The sequence below is a fragment of the Pituophis catenifer genome, unplaced genomic scaffold, assembly GCF_029215685.1.
Source record: "Pituophis catenifer annectens isolate HBS135680 unplaced genomic scaffold, rPitCat1.0.hap2 SCAF_17, whole genome shotgun sequence".
Classification (NCBI taxonomy): Eukaryota; Metazoa; Chordata; class Lepidosauria; order Squamata; family Colubridae; genus Pituophis; species Pituophis catenifer.
Genome location: NW_027256897.1, coordinates 6,831,372 through 6,849,383, shown reverse-complemented (window position 1 = coordinate 6,849,383; position 18,012 = coordinate 6,831,372). Strand labels below are relative to the sequence as shown.

Below are 18,012 nucleotides of genomic sequence, written 5' to 3'. Positions count from 1 at the left end.
ATGGTCTGGACTTCCCTGAAGATCGAAAGTTCTCCTGGGAGTTAGGAAGAAATCTGGACAGTCACGGGCACAGTTCTCTAGAAAGTTCCTTGCCGTACAATCAGCGACTCTTGGATTTCCAATCTCTGGAAGATCTTCAGAATTGTCCCGGCATTGACGCCGAGACTTGTCCGGAGTTATCCTGGATGGAGGATTTGGAACAACCTCTTGAGAAAGAACCTCCAGCGGAGATCGCTCAAACCATGCAGCAGCTCGCTTTCAACAACAACACCGTAGAAAGACTTTCGGATTCGAGAGAGACGGCGCCGATGTCCCACACCTTCAAACGAGTTGGCAGCCAATTGGAGAAACGAACACGCAAGCCGAAAGCAGATATACCCCACGGGCTGTTGTCGAAAGGTCCAAGGCAGTCCAGATCTCTGAGCCCTCAACGAATAACCAGCCAGAAAAAATCTGGACATCCTGCTTTGAAAGAACCAGACCGAGAGACTCAGTCAAACTCTGGGACGAGAGACGTCACACAATACGGCCGAGGGAAACTCAACTACCCATTACCAGATCTGTCCAAAGTGGAAGCCCGGGTTAAGTTCCCCAAGGATCCTCAAAGCTACCAACCACCTCAAGGAAAATCTTCTCCGGCGAGCTGGAAGGAGGTTAGGAAGCCGGTCATCTTCAAGTCACCTGCCGAGATTGTCCGAGAGGTGTTGTTGAGCAGCGGAGAAGGATCTCCTCCAAAATGTCCCATGCCCACCATCTCTGTTATTCCCGAGGAACTGAAGTCTCCCAGACAGGCTACGGAACTGGTGCATCAGCTTCAGGTAATGTCTCCTGGACGGATTCCGAAAATTCTTTTCCTGAACATTGGGAGTCCTTGAATTACGACCGAACCTGAACCCGCCAAATTGCTAAGTGAGAAATCGGTTTAGCCCCAGTTTTATGACTTGTCTTGGCCCGTTTGTGAAGCAAATCTAGTCCCACAGTTGTTAAGTGAATCTGGCTTCCCCTATCTGGCGACCGTCATAAATATGAGTCCGTGTTCAAGCATCCAAATATAAATCCCACGACCGTGCGGAACAGTCACGAAATGAACTGTCGTAAGTCGAGGACGGCCTATATAGGTAGTCCTCGGCTTACAACAGCACATTGAGTGACGCTTCGAAATTACAGTGGGGAAATTACACTGAGAAAGGTGACCTATGACCATTTTTCACACTTACGATCGTCCCCATAAACAAAATTCAGACATTTGGAAACCGGCTCAATTTATGATGGTCACAGTGTTTTAAGATCCCGTCTTGTGACCGACTGAAAATTGAAGTCCACGGGGAAGCCGAGATTCACTTTGCAACCGTGGGACTGACTAAACAACTTGCAGTGCTTTGCTTAACAGCGGCGGCAAGCTAGGTTGTAAAATGGGGGCAAAGCTCACTTCAGAACTGTCTCACTTAGCGACATAAATTTTGGGCTCCATTGTGGTCGTAAGTGGAGGTCTACCTATATAACCAGATGTTTTGCACTCTTCCCTCCTTTTAAACTGCAAGCCTCTAGATAGGTGGCCTCTAGATAGTCCACAATATGGATTGTCCTCGACTTACGACCGTAATTCAGCCCCAAATTTCTGCGGCTAAGCAAAGTGACTTTGCGAAGTGACTTTTGCCCCATTTTACGACCTTTCTTGCCACCGTTGTTAAGCGAATCGCTGCCGTCGTTAAGTCAGCAAGACCCTTGTTCAGCGAATCTGGCTTCCCCGTTGACTTGGCTCATCGGAAGGCTGCAAAAGAGGATCGCGTGACACGCTGCGACTGTCGTAAATACGAGTCAGTGGCCAGACGTCTGAATTTTGATCCCGTGGCAGATGCCTCAGGGGTTGTAAGGGTGAAACACGGTCCCCGAGTCCCTTCGGTGCCATTACAACTTTGAACAGCCACTAAAACACAACCGTTGTAAGTCAGGGACTGCCTCTATTCCTCCAGGCGGAATTTTTCTCCCACTTTGCACAGGAGCATTAGGGAGAGAAAACCCCTTTGGTCTGGCGTAGAGGCTTGTCAATTTGCAGAAATGTATTTTTTGATTACTACTATTCTTCTCGCTGATCTGGAGGTTTGCTCATTCATGTGAATGAGCAAACTCCGTCTCTGAAGGCATCAATAGAAAAATCTAGGCCACTAGCCAAAAGCAAGTTATCTAATGCACCCTCCGCAGGTCTGCATCAATCTAAGCGGAGAGAGGTCACAACCTACACACATTATGCATATTTCCCCACTTTGTGTGTGTGTATGTCCCTTTGTGTGTGCATCCTTCAAGATTAAAGCACCGTTCGTAGCCATTCAGTCCTTGGCTTCTAGTAACCGGTTCATTCATATACAGGTAGCTCTTAACACAATGGTGAATAGAATAGAATAGAATAGAATAGAGTAGAGTAGAGTAGAGTAGAGTAGAGTAGAGTAGAGTAGAGTAGAGTAGAAGAATAGAATAGAATAGAATAGAATAGAATAGAATAGAATAGAATAGAATAGAATAATAGAATAAAAAATAGAAAGTGGAATGGAAGAATAGAATTAGAATTAGAATAGAATAGAATAGAATAGAATAGAATAGAATAGAATAGAATAGAATAGAATAGAATAGAATAGAATAGAATAGAAAAGGAAGAAAAGGAAATAGAAAAGGAAATAGAAAGTGGAATGGAAGAATTAGAAAAGAAAAGAAAAAAATAGAATAGAATAGAATAGAATAGAATAGAATAGAATAGAATAGAATAGAATAGAATAGAAAAAAGAAAAGAAAAGAAAAGAAAAGAAAAAAGAAAAAATAGATAAGAAAATAGAAAGTGGAATGGAAGAATAGAATAGAATAGAATAGAATAGAATAGAATAGAATAGAATAGAATAGAATAGAAAATAGAAAAGGAAATAGAAAAGGATATAGAAAGTGGAATGATAGAATAGAGTAGAGTAGAAAATAGAAAGTGGAATGGAAGGAGAGAAGAGGGAATAGAACAGAACAGAATGGAATAGAATAGAATTCTTTATTGGCCAAGTGTGATTAGACACACAAGGAATTTGTCTTCGGTGCATATGCTGTCAGTGTACCCTTCAATGTTACAATGGCACCAAAAAAAAGTGGCTTAGGACCATTTTTCACACTTACGACCTTTGCAGCACCATGTGATCAAAATTTGGACGCTTGGCCACTGACTCATACTTATGACCATTGCTCTGTGCCATATACAGATCATACACCCTCAAAGCACTTCCTATTCCATAAGGGGCGTGTAAATGAAACACCGTGTTCTCTTCATCACTTTTTTTAGGAAGACTACCACAAACTTCTAACCAAGTACGCTGAAGCTGAGAACACCATCGACCGGTTGCGGCTGAGTGCCAAGGTACCAGATAATATACGATAACTATCGTATTATCCAAGTCTTTTCTGTAACCTTTGCTTTGTGGGTACCAGGTTCTCCTAATGGAACACCTTATGAACATAACCTGGTTGGGGAACAGGTAGTAGCTGATTGCAGAACAGAGGTTGTGTGTGTAGGACTTCATAGGTTTCACTGGTCAGAGAAGACCATGCTTATTACAGATTATTAATGAGTTAATGAGTTGGAAGGGACCTTGTAAGTCATCTAGTCCAACCCCCCGCTTCACCATTTCCAACAAATGGCAGTCCGGTCTCTTGTTGAAAGCCTCCAGTGATGAAGCTCCCACAATTTCTGAAGGCATCTTGGTTGATTGTTCTCCCTCAGAAAAATTCTCCTTATTTCTAGGTTGAATCTCTCCTTGATCAGTTTCCATCCATTATTCCTCGTTTGCGGAAAAATCAAAATATTTCTTTCTTTTTTTTTTATGGTATTTTTATTGTTAAAGAATAACAGAAAAGAAAAAACAATACAAAAATCAATAGTAAAGAAAGAAAAAATTTCCCCCCCAACGTGCTATACAAATGGAAAGGAAGTTTTAGGAAATTAAAGTCTTCAATTCTTCCAAAAATCTCTTTGATAAGGTACTGGCGCCGATTCATCCAATCTCCCAAGTGCAAAGTCCACAAATGGTTGCCAAGTTTTCCAAAAAAACATTCTCTTTGTATATACCACTTCTAATTTTAATATCACAAGTCAATTTATCATTTAATGCAAATTTCCGTGTTTCATTATACCATTCTTCTAATTTTAAGTCAACATTTAATTTCCAATATCTAGCAATTATTTTAGCTAATTGCTAAAATCAAAATATTTCATTTTGATTCATTTCTTTTTTTAAAAAAAAAATCCAAGCTTTGTTTCAAAAGCAGTAGAATTGAGATTAGTTCTGGATCCCATCGTTTTAGAAAATCATTGTGAGTCAGAACTCCTCGCGATAAAATGAGATCTGGCTGGCTTTTAAAGGCTTTTCTTCAGCTCTACAATTCGGCGAAGGAGGTCTTGAAGGAAGTCTTTAGGGCTGTTGAAAAGAAGAAGAGAGAATTGTATTTTTCGAGGGGAGAAGGCAACGCTGGTCTTTCTTTATTAAGATGACTCAGCCAGTTTCGCCTTGAACAGGAAATGAAATGCAAAAAAGAGGGGGGGAATTCAGAACATGCCGGATTTGCAACTGGCTGTTCTTTGCTCTTCGACTTCCTGCGTCTCAAGATTGTGACAGATTCTTCCCCCTTCCTGTGTGTCCCACAGAGGCGTAGAATCAAGTATTAGTACCGCTTTATAAAACCCTAGTAAAAACCACACCTGGAACACTGCAACCAATTTTGGTCACCACGTTACAAAAAAAGATGATGAGACTTTTGGGGGAAAAAAATTCTCATTTGTATTTGTATTTATTTGTTTGTCAAACATGTACAAGATAGCAGGTATAAATATAAACATGGATATGAACAAAAGGAATGAATGCAAATAAATGGGGAGAGTAGGACAGGGACGGTAGGCACGCTGGTTGCGCTTATGTACATCCCCTTTACGGACCTCTTAGGAATGGGGTGAGGTCAGTGGTGGGATTCAGCCAGTTCGCACCACTTCGGGAGAACCGGTTGTTAACTTCTGACCAGTTTGGCAAACTGATTGTTTGGAGAAATCATTAGGGTGGAGAACCGGCTGTTAAATTACTTGAATCCCACCACTGGGTGAGGTCCACGGTAGACAGTTTAAGGTTGAAGCTATGGGGCTTTGAGGATGTAACAACTGAGTCAGATAGTGAATTCCAGGCATTGACCACTCTGTTGCTGAAGTCGTATTTTCTACAATGGAGTTTAGAGCGGCTTACCTTGAGTTTGTATCTATTGTTTGCCCGTATATTATTGCGGTTGAAGCTGAAGTAGTCATTGACAGGTAGGACATTGTAGCAGACAATTTTGTGTACTACGTTTAGGTCAGACCGAAGACGGCATAGTTCCAGGTTGTCTAAGCCCAAAGTTTCAAGCCTGGTGGCATAAGGGATTCTGTTGTGAGCAGAGGAGTGGAGGACTCTTCTCGTGAAATACCTCTGACCCGCTCAATTATATTAATGTCCGATATATAGTCTGGATTCCAGGCAGACGAGCTGTATTCGAGAATTGGTCTGGCAAAGGTTTTGTATGCCCTAGTTTGCAGTTTGATGTTACCAGAGAAGAAGCTTCGCAAAAGCCTTGGTAGTACAGTGGTCTAAAGCACCCTGTTATTAAGACCAGCTGCCTGCACTTACTGCAGGTTCGAATCTCACCAAGGCTCAAGGTTGACTCAGCCTTCCATCCTTTCTAAGGTAGGTGAAATGAGGACCCAGTTGTGGGGGCAATAAGCTGACTTTGTATAAATATACAAAAGAATGAAGGCTATTGCTTAGTGCGTTGTAAGCCACCCTGAGTCTCCGGAGAAGGGCGGCATATAAATCAAATAAAAAAATAAAATAATAAATAAATAAATAAATGCTGGTCTTTTAGTTACTTTTTTATAATTGATTTCTTTTTCCCCTTAAAAAAAAATGAGAAGCATTACCTTTGGAACTGCTCCTCAGGACCAGTCATCGTTTTACAAATTCTTGTCCTGTTTCCCTCCATCCTTTGCTGAAAAAATCTCCACTGGGTTTGTTGGGGGGGGAAAGCCCTGTCCACCATGATGCTCTCATGCCATCACAATGCTTAGTTTATGGAGACATCTCAGGAGATTTGAAGGAGAGCTGGCTGGGGCAACTAAAGATGTGGATCAGTTTCAGAAATCCAGTTCTAACTGCTAGAACATAAGCAGGAGAGGAGACGTAGAATTCCACCTCCACTTGTGCGATTCGGAGGACGATGGCAGTTGGGGACCAGAGAAAGCAGGTAGAGGTTGTACAGGTAAAGGTTCCCCTCGCACATATGTGCTAGTCGTTCCTGACTCTAGGGGGCGGTGCTCATCTCCATTTCAAAGCTGAAGAGCCAGTGCTGTCTGAAGACATCTCCGTGGTCATGTGGTCGGCATGACTCAACGCCAAAGGCACACGGAACGCTGTTACCTTCTCACCAAAGGTGGTCCCTATTTTTCTACTTGCATTTTTTACGTACTTTCAAACTGCTGGGTTGGCAGAAGCTGGGAAAAGGGAGCTCACCCCATTATGTGGCACTAGGGATTCGAACCCCTGAACTGCCACTTTTTGATCGACAAGCTCAGTATTTTAGCCACTGAGCCACCGCATCCCTACAGCCAAAAAGGCCGTAGCCATTTATAAAATCCAGACTTCCAGGTTGAAGTGTAATCGAAACCCGAATGAAAGGGGCAAAGTCCATATTTTCAGCCCTAAAGTGAATGGGCTTGGAGGTGAAACCCAGCAGAATCATTGTGAGCCTCTGAATAACAAAGTTGGAAGGGACTTTGGAGGTCTTCTAGTCCAACCCCCCTAGACCATTTCAGACAAATGATTGTCCCATCTCTTCCTAAGAACCTCCAGCGTTGGAAATTCTGGAGGCAAGTCATTTCACTGATTAATTGTTCTCACAGTCATTTTCTTTTCTTAGTTTTAGGTTGGTTCTCTCCTTGGTTAGTTTCCATCCGTTGCTTCTTGTCCTGCCTTCAGGTGCTTTGGAAAACAGGTTGACTGGAGAGCATCTTGAGTATTCTTGACCAGATTTAACCTAATCTATCCACATAGATCTACTCTGTGACTCTCCAGGGTTTGACATACCTAAAGGTTATGTGTCATTATCCCTCCCATTTTAAGAGCCTTGATAGTACAGTGGTCTATGCACCCTGTTATTAACACAGCTGCCTGCAATTTACTGCTGGTTCGAATCTCTCCAAGGCTCAAGGTTGACTCAGCCTTCCATCCTTTCTAAGGTAGGTGAAATGAGGACCCAGTTTGTGGGGGCAATAAGCTGACTTTGTATAAATATACAAAAGGATGAAGGCTATTGTTTAACGCATTGTAAGCCGCCCTGAGTCTCCGGAGAAAGGCGGCATATAAATCAAATTAAAAAAAAAAAAAAGTAGAAAAAGGGCAAGTTTGAACGTGAGCTCTTTCCTTGAATTTACTGCTAAGTTACTAACCTTGGCTTTAGGTGCCCAGTCGAGAAACTGGATTATTTCTTTCCAAACTCTTCAAGGAATGTTTGAGATTGATTGGTTTTAAACCGTTCCATCTTGCCTTCCTTTGATGAAACCAAAGAGATGCCGAGGTGGCGCAGTGGTTAGAGTGCAGTACTGCAGCTACTTCAGCTGACTGCTAGTTCAGCCGATCAGCCAATCAAATCTCACCGGCTCAAGGTTGACTCAGCCTTCCATCCTTCCGAGGTGGGTAAAATGAGGACCCAGATTGTTGGGGGAAATATGCTATTTAGTATACAGTCTTTGGTGTAAGCCGCCCAGAGTCCTCGGAGAGTGGGCAGCATAGAAAATATTTATTTATTTATTTATTATATTTCTATACCGCCTTTCTCCCGTAGGACTCAAGGCGGTGTACAGTCAAGAAAAATATAGATACACAAACATCATAAAATTGCTAATTTAAATTATTATTATAACATAGTTTGGCCCAATTAAATAGAACCTAAAATTAGATAACATTTTAAAAACATTCACATGTTCATATGTTTAGCCCCGCCTGTTGGAACATCAGGGTCTTGAGGGCATGGCGGAAAGCACGGAGATCAGGGATATTCCGTATCTCGGGGGGCAGTTCATTCCAAAGGGTTGGAGCCCTCACAGAGAAGGCCCTCCCCCTGGGAGTCGCCAGTCGGCATCATTTGACTGACGGTACCCTGAGTAGTCCCTCCCTGTGAGAACGAACTGGTCGGTGGGAGGCTATTGGTGGCAAAAGACGGTCTCGTAGGTACCCAGGTCCTAAGCCATGGAATATGACTAATAATAATAAAATAATGCCCCTGCATTGCCTATTTTCCTTTCTTCTTCTTCTTTTTTTTTTCTTTTTTGGAGATCACGATGAGATAGATTTCTTCTAATTTTTTCCCTGCTCCCTTTCAGGTACGCTTGTACAGCGACCCTCCGAAGCCCAGCCAGGCCATTGAAATGGGGAGAATATCAGAGGCGTCCAAAGTGGTCACGTTCAGCATCCCTCAAATCAGGTCCGCCGAGATCACAAAGCGGTCCAGCCAAGCATTCATGAGTGGTCAAGGTGAAGGTAAGTGTGAGACATTTGCATCTGGTCTTCCTCGATCTTGGGAGAAACTGCGTCATTCCCCTTAAGGGCGAAAGCTGTAAACCGGGCAAGTAATTGATTGGCTGATTCTCCAATGCTCAATTCCAGTCGTACCTGGGAAGGGTATGAGTGGGAATTCCCAAGGCTGTAGACTAGACTGACAAGCAGAAAAAACTCCCTCAAAAGAAGCTGGAGCAAGGCGTTTTTCTCTCTCTCCAGCCGCACTGAGCCAGTAGTATATAAATAGGGAGGAAAATCCACTCCTTTCTAGCCCTGATGATGTTACCTAGTTGGGTCATGGAATGTCCGCAAGAAAACCACTAAGCTCAGAGAACACCAAGGATCCTACACTCCTCCTCATCTTCCTTCTTCTCCTCCTCCTTTGTCTCTTTCTCTCCCCCTCCCTCTGCTTCATTCCACAAAGCCCATTTCCTTTTAGCTCTGATGATGTTATCTAGTTGGGTCATGAAATGTCCGCAAGAAAACCACTAAGCTCAGAGAACACCAAGGATTCTACACTCCTCCTCCTCTTCATCTTCTTTCTCCCTTCTCTTCTCCTCCACGAAGTCCACTCCCTTTAGCACTGATAATATTGCCTAGTTGGGTGATGAAACGTCTGCAAGAAAATCACCAAGCTCAGAGAGCACCAAGGACCCTGCACTCCTCCTCCTCTTCCTCCTCCTCCTCCTCTTCTTTCCCCCTTCTCTCTCCTCCACAAAGCCCACCTTCTAACACTGATGATGTTACCTAGTTTGGTCATGAAAGGTTTGCAAGAAACTCACCAAGTTCAGAGAGCACCAAGGACCCCACCTTCCTCTATTGTTGCCAATAAATAAATGAGCACATCCTGAAGGTATTACACTCCATGAATTGAGCTGAACTTCAAGCAGGATTTATAATTTTGTTGTGTTGCAGGATTTCCCAGGCAGCAGGCGCAACACTCATCCTTGAGCAATTCCACGGGCATCACTTCTTCCGAAACAGATCGTCCTATCTCCAGCAAAATGCCCTTCCTGGGTGATCATCTCACAAGATTGTTAGCTGCCCAAGCAAGTAAATTTCAGACCCAGGCGAGTTTTTTTATTATTAAATTTCCAATAAAGGAGAATATTTTTGTAGCCCAAGGTTGAACTATGGGGTCCTTGATGCTCTCCTAGCTTGGTTCTTTTCTTGCAGACGTTTCATTACCCAACTAGATAACATGATCAGTGTTGGTAGGGAGTTAGGGGTTGCTTTTCAATTCTTCTAGCACTGATGATGTTACCGAGCTGGGTAATGAAAACATCTGCAAGAAAACAACCAAGCTCAGAGAGGAGCAAGGATTTCACAGTTTCTTATTTCTGACCGGCAACCGGAAAAGAAGGAGGGATTCGCGAGTCCGTTTTCCGATCTGAAGACATTCTACATGTTGTGAGGACATGCTACATACGTGTTGTGTGTGTTTCGGCATTAAGTAGATTAAACAACCTGGATTCTGGGTTGCAATTGTTGTTAGATTTGTGCGCACTCATTCTTGCCCTTTGTTTAATCTTTTCCTGCTTCTTGGAACTGAGGCATCTTGATTATTGCAACATGATAAATTCATTCATATTTTTTTTTTAGATGGAATTTTTGGAGGATTTAATTCAAACCGATAGGCTGGAGGCCATGGACCAGTTGAAGGTAACACAGTTTTTCCTCCTCCTGTTAAATGACTCCCCCTCCCATGTAGTCCTCGGTATACAACAGTTCAGTTAGGGACTGTTTGAAGTTACAACCGCACTGTAAAAAAGGGGACTTACGACAGTTTTCAACACTTAACGACGGTTGCAGCATCCCCCTGAACGAAATTCAGACGCTTGGCCACCGACTCGTGATTATAACAATCAGGTGACTCAGCAAGAAAGATCGTAAAATGCGGACAAAAAACTTAACCAATGTCTCACTCAGCAACAGAAATGTTGGGTTCAGTTTTGGTCGTAAGTCGAGAACCACCTGTATAAATTTACATACACCCTTGTCTTTTTTTTTCTGCACAAAATATTTTAGCAAGGGTTGGACCTCCAAGATCCCTTCCAACACTGTTGTTGTTAAGTCCTGATTTTTCCAGTCCACTACTGAGATCTTGGAGTTCTCCCAAATTAATTCCAGTCATATTTTTCCTCCCCCTTCCCCAAATTTTCTATTCCTTGGTGAAATTTTGATCTTCTGCCTTTGAATTATTTAAACCATGGGCCAAGAAAGAAGAAATTGGTCTTTGGGAGGCCAAAGGGAATTGTGTTTCCGTTTGCACAAACACAGAGTAACTTTTCAAGTAGTAGAATCAGAGATGACGCTCCTATGGCCATAAACAGATGGTGTAGGGTTTCCTGCCTAAGCAGGGGGTTGGACTAGAAGACCTCCAAGGTCCCTTCCAACTCTGTTATTCTATTCTATTCTATTCTATTCTATTCTAAATGACAAAAGCATTCTCAAAAGAACAGTTTTCAGATTACAGGTAATCCTCGATTTACGACCACAATGGAGCCCAAAATTTCTGTTGCTCAGTGAGACAATGGTTAGGTGAGTTTTGCCCCAGTTTACAACTTTCTTGATGCTGCAACGGTCGTTAAGTGTGAAAAATGGTCCCAAGTCATTTTTGTTCAGTGCCGTTTGTAACTTTGAAACAGTCACTAAAAGAACCGTTGTAAGTTGAGGTTTTCCTGTGCTTATTCCTCTTTCAATCTTCAACCATCTCGGTAGGGCTTTGCAAGGCTGAAGGAAGCTCAGGAGGCATTGGAACAAGCTTATCTGCAGGCTCGAAACAAGTACCAGCAGTTGAATCAGAACGGAGCTATGGAGACCCTGGGAGAATTTGATCCCAACCGGTACGTAGACATCCACCAATTTACGACCCACTCTTGATCCTGTTTCCCTCCTCCCCTCAGGGTGTGTCATCAGTCACATTCGCCAACAGAGCAATTTCACAGGTTGTAGATAATCACTCCCCTCTGGCCGCTGTGAATAACCCTGGGAGACAGCCTTGAGAGAGATATGTCTGGAATGTGCTTTTGTTTTTTGGCTGCTGTGCTGCTTCACTGTTTTCCCATCGCCCCCTTGCCTATGGCAACTTGAGAGCAGGCCAGGGATGCTTTGCAAGTTGACATACAGTCTGGTTTAAGTCCCGAGTGCTACGCAACGGGGTGAGCTCCCGCTACTTACCTCAACTCCTGCCCACCTAACAGTTCAAAAGCATGCAAATGTGAGTAGATAAATAGGTACCACTTTGGTAGAAAATAACAGCATTCTTTGCACCTTAGTGGATAATAATCCCATCCACAGGATCATGGAAGCGTCTTCGGACAATGCTTACTTCCTTGGCAAGAAAATAGAAATGAGCACCTTGCCCTAGAGTCAGACATGACTGGCTCCCTGTCACTCAAAATAACCACCAATGTGCGACACCTGCCGGTACACAATTTATTGAGCTTTTCAACCCCTGGTAGGCCAACCATGGATAAATCCAAGACAAGAAAAGTTTCAGAAGAAAACAGAGCATTTAATTCAACTACCTAGGCTAGTTTTGTGGCTGCTCAAGAAGTAGTCAGGCACGGGAAGGGTTTTGTGGCTCCCGGTGTTTTCTTTTCTGTGAGAAACGGGTCCAAATGGCTCTTTGAGTGTTTAAGGTTGCAGACCTCTGGGATAGAGGAACCCTTTATCTTTTTTTAAAAAATGACTTTGATGCCCAGTGCTATTAAAAATATCCAGAGAGCAGGAATTTATATCCAACTTGACAAATAAAAGATTTGTGGATTGTGGCTTAATGTATCTCAGAGCCGTGGAAGGCAACGTTTTCCATCTGGGTCTGCGTTTGGAGGGCTTGAAAGAGAGAATCGAGCGGCCTACGTGGAACCAACCAGTTGGAGCGGAGATTTCTCCACAAAGCGTCCCGTCACATCCCAGCTTCCCAGTCCAGCTTTCTGAGGAACAAATGGGAACCCCAACACCGTCCCTTCACGCTCCGGTCCCAGCTGTCTGCATAGCGTATCCTGAGGTAAAATCAAGATTATTTAGAAGGTTTTTTTTCCTGAGGGAATGACGGAAATAATCTGTCCAGGGAAGATTTCAGTGGCAGCATTTTAGAGCTGAACGCAAACCCTGAGTTAATAAACTGAACCATAATGTACATGGGATCCACAGGTAGTCCTTCACTTACAACTGCAATGAGGTCCAAAATTTCTAAGCGAGTTGGCCGTTAAGTGAGCTGTGCCCCCTTTTACGGCCTTTCTTGCTTCCGTTGTTAAGTGAATCCTTGCAATCCCTAAATTAATGACATGGTTGTTAAGCGAATCTGACCGTCATAAATGTGAATAATGGATGCTGCAATGGTGTGAAAAACAGTCATAAATCACTTTCCTCAGTGCCGTTGTAAAAAGTGTGGGGCATTCATGTTGGGGCAACATTGTGAAGTGGTCCTATTTCAACTCACTTGGGTTTTTCCATCCACTCCTCAGGCCTCCACCCCCAAGAAGAACATCACTCAAGTCCAGGTGGAGGGAGACTTGAGTTCCATCAGTGATGGGGCCGATGAAGAAGAAGATGATTTCCTGGAGCTGCCCCAACCCTGCAAGCCTCAGGAGGAAGAGGACATGGATTATCTTCTGGAAAAGTAAGGCTGTCTTTCAGGTTCATGTTCACGCATGGAAAAAAAAAAAAACGGAAGTCCAAACTGGAACGTGAAAGGTTGGGGCGGGTGAGCTGCAATGAGAATGAATCCACGTGGGTGTCAGCGCTTCAACGCTGGCATAGAGAGCAGAGGAGAGAGAGAGATAAGCTCTGAACTTTTGCCTGCTAAATCCCTTTGAAGTCGGGTTGTCGTGGAAATGAGGAGGGGGGACATTCCTGGGAAATGTCGAGACAAGAAGTCTGAAGAATGACTTGGAAGATAGCCAATGAGAAGCAGAGATTTGGGGATCGGAAAGGGAGGGATTGGGGGGGGCAAAAGGTCAGTTTTGTCCGCATCGAGTCATGATCCGGTGGCTGTGCTCAATTAAAGAAAAGATTTCCTTAAAGATTGGCAGTTTGGAAATTCCTTTATTTTGAGATAGCATCAAAGTCTGACAGAGGGATTCTTCTAAGCTTCACCCACTTTCTCTCCCGGGGCTTCACCCATTCAAACTTGGCGCCATCGTATCTGTGTGTTACCACCTGATCTTGAGGTCATCAAACTTTCATGGAAGTGTTGTGGCCCACCAGCGAACTGTGGAGCTGGCAGCAGAGTCAGACAGTGGGGAGGCTGGGGAGGAACATGGGCCAGTCCTGGAGACTGGGGAAGGCTCGGGCGAGGGCTCTGCGTCAGAGGCAGAGATGGAGCCGGGGCCATCTGGGAGTTATGTGCTGATTTTGGAGCCTCAGCAAGGCAGAGGAACAGGGGGAGCCTTTGCAGGAAGCAACTTTGTTCATTCTGGTCGGTTTAAACTCTGAAGCTCCGTTTTGACTCTGTGCTCCGTTTGGCCTTCCAAAGCTAATTCCCAGTTAGGTCTTTGGCAGCGTCTCAAGGGAGATAAAGGTGGGTGTTTATCAGCCTTATCCCGAAAGACTGTGGCAGACTTCTGTCGGAATATTCACAAATTGCTTGGGACTCATTACGGGCTGTGAATGAACAGAATTCACAGCCGGTGAAATAAAAAGAGGGGGACTAAGCATGTGATTGCTACTGTCTCAGGAAGCCTTGGTTAAAACAGGAAGGATGAAAGAGAAGATTCTTTCCACTGCCTTTGGGTATTGTAGAGGGTAGATCAGATGGGAGAAGCTGAAAGCAAAGTACGGAAATCTTATTTGATTCTCCAGATATGTTAGGTTTTTCTAATCCCGGCTCAGCTTTCTACTTTTTTCATTTCCAAGGTGCAGCAGCTTCAGATCTTTGCCAGAGGCCTTGAGTCACAAACACAACGCAGAAGAACTGGGCAGTGAAGTCACCGCAGCCGCTGGGACCAAGGGTAGCTCCCTGCAGAAGGCATCTGCATCGAATAAAATCCCCTCTGCCTCCAAGTAAGTCCGTGAGAAAAAAACCGGAGTTGCTTCATTTCACGATCTAATACCACCATCTCCAATCTTAATAGGGCCAAGAAATTGCTCTGTATTTCATAAGAAACAGAATAACAGAGTTGGAAGGGACTTTGGAGGCCTTCTAATCCAACCCTCTGCTCAAGCAGGATCCCTATACCATTTCAGACAGGTGTCTGGACAGTCTTTTCTTAGAAGCCTCCAGTGATGGAGCACCCACAACTTCTGGTGGCAAGCTGTTCCACTGGTTAATTGTCCTCACTGTTAGGAAGCTTCTCTTTAATTCCAGTTTGCTTCTCTCTTTGATTAATTTCCATCCATTGTTTCTTGTCCTGCCTTCTGGTGCTTTGGAGAATAATTTGACCCCCTCTTTTTTGGGGCAGCCCCCTCAAATACTGGAAGACTGCCATCATGTCACCCCTACTCCTTCTTTTCATTAAACTAGACATACCCAGTTCCTGCAGCCATTCTTGATATGTCCCAGTTTAAGCCAAGGGTGTAAAACCCCGGACAAACAGAAGAAACGGACATCCACGGAGGAAAGAGCAAAAATGCATATTTTAGCATGCGTGGGACATAAAGTGGAAAGCAAAATAATAATAATAATAATAATAATAATAATAGATTAATGAACTCTCCTCCAACAGAGGGAATTAATCTTCCCTGGGAGTAATCAAAACCGAAGCTTAGACTCCTGGACAGCCACGCTTTTGATTTGAAAAAATTCACATTCGAATCCTGGCCTGATTTTTTTTATATAAAAGTTTTTTATTTTTATTTCTCATAAACATACATAAATGTACAATCTCTTATCGTACATATTATCTTTTAACCTTCATATTAGATCATTATACTCGAGGTTGCTCTTCTACCATTCCATCTCCCTTATTTCCCAACAACCCTTCCTCTCTTTCTCCCTTCTTTCCTTTCCCTCCCTTCTTCTATCCTTTTCTACTTTCTTCTTTCCTCCTCTCCTTCCCCTTCACTACTTCCTCTTCCTTTCCCCTACTCCTCCCCTCTTCCTCCCTTTCTAACCCTCTCTCCTACTCTTATTTCCCCTTCTTTTCTTTCTCTCCTTTCCCCTTTCTTTTATCCCTCTCTCTCCTTTCTCCCCTCTTCCTATCTATCTCTCTACTCCTCTCTCTATTCTCTCTCCATTGTTCTATTTATTTTCAATTAATACATAATTTATAATTCCTTTCCCATAGCTGTTGCCATTTCTCTAATTCAATCGTATAACCAAATTTTTTTGCCCATGCTATCATTGTTTCTTTTACCTCTTCATCTTCTAATCTAATTTGCAATAAATAGTTCTATAATTTCTTAATCATTTCTTCATCTGTTCCCATCAATATCTCATCCAATTCTGATTTTCCCAGATTGAAACCCTATTGTTTGAGATCTTTTTCGTGTCTTGATTGTATTTGCAATCGTGTAAACCAGACTGTCTCAATCCCTTGATTTTCCAACTCCTGATTTTTGTTTTAATTCTCCCTTTTCTGATAAAATATCCTTGTATCTAACAATATTTCTCATGTTAATAATATTTGGATGCGTCAACGCTTCCATGGTTGAAAGCCACATTGGTGTTCCCAAGTAATGTTTTTCTTTTGCTCTCTCTCCCACACTGTTAACAAACAATTTCTTACATAACGTCTCTGAAAATATCCATGTATTCGAAGCCTGTTTGGCTGGGTTATTTGTGCCAAAGAAGCAAAATAACTGGTGTTTTGGGGCATTCCGAGATGTGACTAAAATTAGAAACGGGTTGGCCTTTTTTAGCTGCATCATCTGAAGCTGTGGAACAAAGATTCCTTTGCATTTTTTCTTGTTTTCTTTCCCAGACTCGTTCAAAGCGGCTTTAGCCTCTCCCTCTCTCCCTCTCCCTCTCCCTCTCTCTCTCTCTCTCTCTCTCTCTCCCCCTTCCCACCCCTCCTCCCTTCCTCCTGTCTGCTAAACGGCTTACCTTGGCAAGGAAGGGATGTAGAAGATGAGAATGCAGAAGGGGAGGGAGAAGGGAAAGGAATTTGACAGGAAGGAAGTCAAAACTCAGCAGGGGAATCTTAAAGAGATGGAGAACAACAGCTGAGAAGCAACTGGTTTTTTGTTTCTTTTTAATGCTTTGGATTTGGCCAGGAGATCTAGTGTGCTTGGAGGCAATCGTACTGCCCCACTTTTCAAGTTTTCAGCTCGGCGCGGCGTAAAACCTGGCACTGCTAACAAAGATTTCACTGTGCTTTTTAACGCTTCAGCCCCATCCTGGTTTTCTACAGGAGGTAAGGACCAGAGATGGGTTTTTCAGCAGGTTCTGACCAGTTCTGGAGAACCGGTAGCAAAAATTTTGAGTAGTTCGGAGAACCGGTAGTAAAAATTCTGACTGGCCCCGCCCCCATCTATTCTCTGCCTCCCAAGTCCCAGCTGATCGGGAGGAAATGGGGATTTAGCAGTAGCCTTCCCCTGGAGTGGGGAGGGAATGGAGATTTTACAGTATCCTTCCCCTGGAGTGAGGTGGGAATGGAGATTTTACAGTATCCTTCCCCTGCCGTGCCCACCAAGCCACGCCCACCAAGCCATGCCACGCCCACCAAGCCACGCCCACAGAACCGGTAGTTAAAAATTTTGAAACCCACCACTGGTAAGGACGGATGGAGATTCTGAGGGAGGAGGAAGGATCGGTTTCTAAGAAAAGAGGGGAGGTAAATTTCAATCGGAATAGAACTGGAAGGGACTTTGGAGGTCTTCTAGTCCAACCCCCTGCTCAAGCAGGAGATCCTATACCATTTCAGACAGAAGTGGCCATGCAGTCTCTTCTTAAAGACCTCCAGTGATGGAGCACCCACAACTTCTGGTGGCAAACTGTTCCACTGGTTAATTGTCCTCACTGTTAGGAAGTTTCTTCTCAATTCCAGGTTGCTTCTCTCCTTGATTGGTTTCCCTTCATTGTTTCTTGTCTTGTCTTCTGGTGCTTTGGAAAATAAGTTGACCCCTTCTTCTTTGGGGCAGCCCCTCAAATATTGGAAGATGCTATCATGTCCCTCCCTAGTCCTTCTTTTCTCTAGACTGGCCATACCCAATTCCTGCAACCGTTCTTCATATGTTTTAGTCTCCAGGCTCTTGTGAATTGGGTCTAAGTTGCACACGTAGGAAGGAGGTGTTTGCTTCACACTGGTTCTAGGAGAAATTGTCTGCATTTTATAAGTTCGTATTTGGACATTGTGTTATTTTCTGGGTACTTCAGGTACTGGCCTGAGCAGGGGGTTGGACTAGAAGACCTCCAAAGTCCCTTCCAACTCTGTTATTCTGTTATTCTTCCGCTTGCATGTCGGATTGTCGATTGCAACTTTGATTAGCTTCTTAGAAACATCATGTCTAGAGTGTTTACAGCGTGACT

At 43.6% G+C, this 18,012-nt stretch overlaps 1 protein-coding gene across 1 annotated transcript in view; it reads left to right on the top strand.

The window, feature by feature from the left end:
• AKNA (AT-hook transcription factor) overlaps positions 1 to 18,012 on the top strand; it is a 34,354-nt gene that overhangs the window by 912 nt on the left and 15,430 nt on the right. The window contains exons 2-10 of the mRNA XM_070955772.1: positions 1 to 818; positions 3,314 to 3,388; positions 8,423 to 8,579; positions 9,513 to 9,667; positions 10,200 to 10,259; positions 11,319 to 11,443; positions 12,390 to 12,609; positions 13,070 to 13,224; positions 14,460 to 14,606. The exon at positions 1 to 818 is cut by the window's left edge and continues 333 nt beyond it. Of these exons, the coding sequence (XP_070811873.1) occupies positions 1 to 818; positions 3,314 to 3,388; positions 8,423 to 8,579; positions 9,513 to 9,667; positions 10,200 to 10,259; positions 11,319 to 11,443; positions 12,390 to 12,609; positions 13,070 to 13,224; positions 14,460 to 14,606 (1,912 nt within the window). The remainder of the gene's footprint in view (positions 819 to 3,313; positions 3,389 to 8,422; positions 8,580 to 9,512; positions 9,668 to 10,199; positions 10,260 to 11,318; positions 11,444 to 12,389; positions 12,610 to 13,069; positions 13,225 to 14,459; positions 14,607 to 18,012) is intronic.